The 3,750-nt window shown below is 52.1% G+C and overlaps 1 protein-coding gene across 2 annotated transcripts in view; it reads left to right on the top strand.

The window, feature by feature from the left end:
• The first annotated feature begins 30 nt into the window (after positions 1–30).
• The window catches only part of LOC109289805 (C-terminal-binding protein 2), a 9,745-nt gene continuing 6,025 nt past the window's right edge, over positions 31–3,750 (top strand). Inside the window, exons 1-3 of one of the 2 annotated variants that reach the window (XM_019506008.1) lie at positions 31–131; positions 1,442–1,596; positions 1,696–1,840. In XM_019506008.1, coding sequence (XP_019361553.1) covers positions 83–131; positions 1,442–1,596; positions 1,696–1,840 — 349 coding nt within the window. In that variant the 5' untranslated portion in view covers positions 31–82. Of the gene's footprint in view, positions 132–1,155; positions 1,251–1,441; positions 1,597–1,695; positions 1,841–3,750 lie in introns of those variants that run through there. The other variant, XM_019506009.1, reaches the window with a different exon arrangement.

Below are 3,750 nucleotides of genomic sequence, written 5' to 3'. Positions count from 1 at the left end.
CCGCGCCCGTGACCGCCGTCGCCGTCTCCTGCAGCGGCCCGCGCCGAGCCGAGCCGAGCCGCCCGCGGGGTCGCCGCGCCCCATGGACAGGCACAAAGTGAAGCGGCAGAGGCTGGACCGCATCTGCGAAGGTGAGGCCCGGGCTCCAAGCCGGGCCCGGGGCCTCCCTGAGCCCGGGCCCCTCGGGGAGGGCCCGCTCCCAGCTGCCTGTAGGGAAGTGGCCGCGGGCGCGGGAGGGACCGGCTCCGGCGGGAGATCCCGGGCAGTCCGCAGCGGTGATGCCCTGAGCCGCACTTTGTCTGGCGCAGGCCCGAGGCGGGAGTCTTCTCGGAGACTTAACAAGACGGGTCCCTGCAGCCCAGTCCGAGGAGAGAGTACTTGCAAACGCAGAACGCTGCAGGGCAAGTCCCGACACCAGTGTGGTGCTTGGCCTCACTTGCTTCTCTGGCACTGCACCCGCAGGAGCCCCCTCGAGGGTCCTGGCAGGCTGCGGACACGCACTGCACCCGCAGGAGCCCCCTCGAGGGTCCTGGCAGGCTGCGGACACGCATTGCTGCGACATTTTAAAAGGGCAGGGGTGGGACTTGCTGGGCATAGGAGTGCGTGCCAGCTGGTCCCTTGCAGCAGCTCTGCTTGTCTGCTCTGGTTTCCGGATAAGTAGGACTAAAAATCGTTAGTTTTACACTTGAATGAACCAGAAAGTAGATTATTGCGGTTTAGGTTTGCATGCAACAAGTTAGCAGCAGATGGATGAAACAGTTCCCATGTTGTAGCCGAGTCTGATGTACATCTTCCTTTGCTTCACTTTTAAGCTGCATAACTGTCTAATCAATCTGTGCCTTCACCAGTGTCAGTGGAGGGAAGTTTTCTGGAAAGGGAATTTGCAGCACTGTCTGGCTCTTTCTTATTCTTGTGTGTGCGCGTTGCTGTGCTCCTTCAGCCGTGTTAACGCACTGCTTTGAGCCCTGTTCCCTGAAGAGGCGTGGACAGATCTGCCGTGGCTTCCTTTTTCCAAATTCTTTTTGTGCTTATCGATTCTTTCGTGCCTTTTGACTAGGTTGCTTATTATAGGACTGGCACAAGCAACCTTTCAACAATGGCGGGCTGCCCATTTCCTGTTGCTGGATGATTTTTCCCTTTCCCCCACAGCAGATGGGGAGGCACAGGGAGCAAGTTGTGAGACCAATGAGGGAACTGGGGCTACAGGGGCATGGACCCTCACAAGCCTCCAGAGGCCCCAATGGCTTCAGGTGACTACTGCAGGTCGGATCTAATCTCTGGGCTGTAGGTTGCCATCCCCTGCTACAGAAGGTAGTTCCTCTCATGTCCCATTCAGTCGGTGCTAACTAGGGTGCTGCCTGCTTCTCATGTTAGCCCTGGGCTCTGGAATTCATTTTGTTCCTTCCTGTGCACAGTCGGTCCTAACTTCCTTTTTCCACAGGCATACGGCCACCCATTGTGAATGGACCGATGCCAGCCCGACCACTGGTTGCGCTCCTGGATGGGAGAGATTGTACTGTTGAGATGCCCATCCTGAAGGATGTTGCTACAGTGGCCTTCTGTGATGCTCAGTCGACTCAGGAAATCCACGAAAAGGTAGGGAGACCAAATGAGTCCACGTGGGGATGGAACAGATTGCCTCCATGAGCAGCTGAAACATGGAATGACTCTGAGGGGGGTGTTTTTTGTCTGCAGGTGCTGAATGAGGCTGTGGGGGCTCTCATGTATCACACCATCACCCTATCCCGCCAGGACCTGGAGAAGTTCAAAGCTCTCCGTGTCATTGTGCGCATTGGCAGCGGCTATGACAATGTGGACATTAAGTCAGCTGCAGAATTAGGTACGATGAGCTCTGTCTCTCTTCTGAGAACATAAGTGACTATGAAGGGACATTCACATTCACTTTCCCTTTCTGCTTTGGAATGACCAGACTCGTTGGACATACCCAAATAAGCCAAACAAGGTCAGGCCTCATGTGGAGGAGACAGAAAGTTCAAGCACAAAGATTTTATGGCAGCTGGCCTAAGAAGAAGGTTAGGTTCTTGGTCACAAAGGTTTCCAAATCTTTGACGCAGCTGCTAACTTAGCTTTCCGTAAACTGCTTCCTTGTCGTCTTGACGACGAGGTCCTGGACCTGTTTAAGGTCCAGTTAGATATTTACTATGCTGGAAGCAAATAGCCTGATGTTGCCCTGCAAATCGATTTCAGTTGCTTAGGAATCATTATGTCACTTCCAGAAGGGTTTTGCGTTCAACTAAGTTGTGGATGAACATTTTCAAGGTCTTGATGGCAGTGGCTGTATGTAGTCCTTGATGCCTTTATTCTTTCTTAGCTGCCACAGATTGGGGGGGGGGGGGGAGATATCTGTCTGTATGCTTTGCCAAGAGGTATTTGCAATGCTGAATCATCTGTGCTTTCAATTTCCACCTGGATTGATCTCATGGTTCTGATGTGAGTGTTGAGGCTTGGCTGTTTTTGTGCTGACACGTTTGAACTGCTCCATTAAGTGCCAGGCAATGTTATATGGACACTTGCCTTGCTGCTCTATGCCTGTTACCTCCTAAGCCAGCTGTAGTGTGGGTGTGGTAGTGCAGCCCTGTGCTTAGTGCACTTCCACAGGTACCCTGCCAGGACAAAAGCAGGAGCAGGTGCAGCCTATCTCAGAATGGTGCTGCTTGAATAGGATAGATGTACCTTGTTAAGTCTCTCTTAGCTTGACAAGATGCCTGGGCCTTAGGCTCCAGTAAAACCTCTTTTCCCAAAGAAGTTTTGAGATTTTGGGCTAAGGTTTAGGCAGAAGATCTGCTTTGCCCTATTTGAACCTGACAGCTGGCTATCTAATGTTGAGAAGTTTCTCTGGAGATCCTGGCCATCTGTACAGTCCAGACAGTCTTCTCAATGCAGGAGGAAATTAGATAGAACTTGAGGTGATTCTAAGGTGTTTTCCTTCCTTCCATGACATGGCTCATACAGAGCTCTGACACCAATTGCTTCCTGGTGGCAAGGTATCTTTCATTGCTTGCCTTTGTTAGCATTATGGTTTGCCTTGTCATTCTTGACCAGGGTATCTGAGAGAGTCCATGTGGCTGCACAGTGCCTCCGTAGTGGTAATTGTAATGACTGTTTTTTTAAAATGGCAAATGGATTTTGAGAAGGAATCCTGTGGTTTCCAGTCTGTACATGTTGTGGCTTAGCAGCAGCAACAGCAGGATGACTGGGAAACCTGTGCTTGCAGTCTGGCTTTGAGCATCTGGTACAGAAAGCATGGAGACAGCCACCTCTGTAAATCTGCTCCCATGATCTGCTGGGCAGCCCCTTAGGAATGCCCTGGAATGAATGTCAGTCCTTGGGCCCGCGCTGTTCAACATCTTCATCAGTGATTTGGACGAGGGGGTAAAAAGCACCCTGTTCACATTTGCTGATGACACTAAGATGTGGGGGGACGTGGGCACACTAGAAGGAAGCAACAGGCTACAGTCTGACCTAGACAGGTTACAAGGGTGGGCGGATGAGAATAGGATGGGTTTCAACACAGACAAGTGCAAGGTGATGCACCTGGGGAGGAACAACCGGCGCACCATACCTACAGGTTGGGGAACTCCCCTCTTGTCAGCACGGAGGTGGAAAAGGATCTCGGAGTCATCGTTGACTCCAAGATGAACATGGTTCAGCAGTGTTGGGAGGCAGTTAGGAAGGCCCACCGTACCTTGTCATGCATCCACAGATGCATTTCAAGCAGGTCCAAAGAGG

The sequence above is a fragment of the Gavialis gangeticus genome, unplaced genomic scaffold (assembly GCF_001723915.1).
Source record: "Gavialis gangeticus isolate Ggan-Ray unplaced genomic scaffold, GavGan_comp1, whole genome shotgun sequence".
In the NCBI taxonomy this organism is placed as follows: domain Eukaryota; kingdom Metazoa; phylum Chordata; order Crocodylia; family Gavialidae; genus Gavialis; species Gavialis gangeticus.
This window is presented reverse-complemented; position numbering and strand designations above follow the sequence as displayed.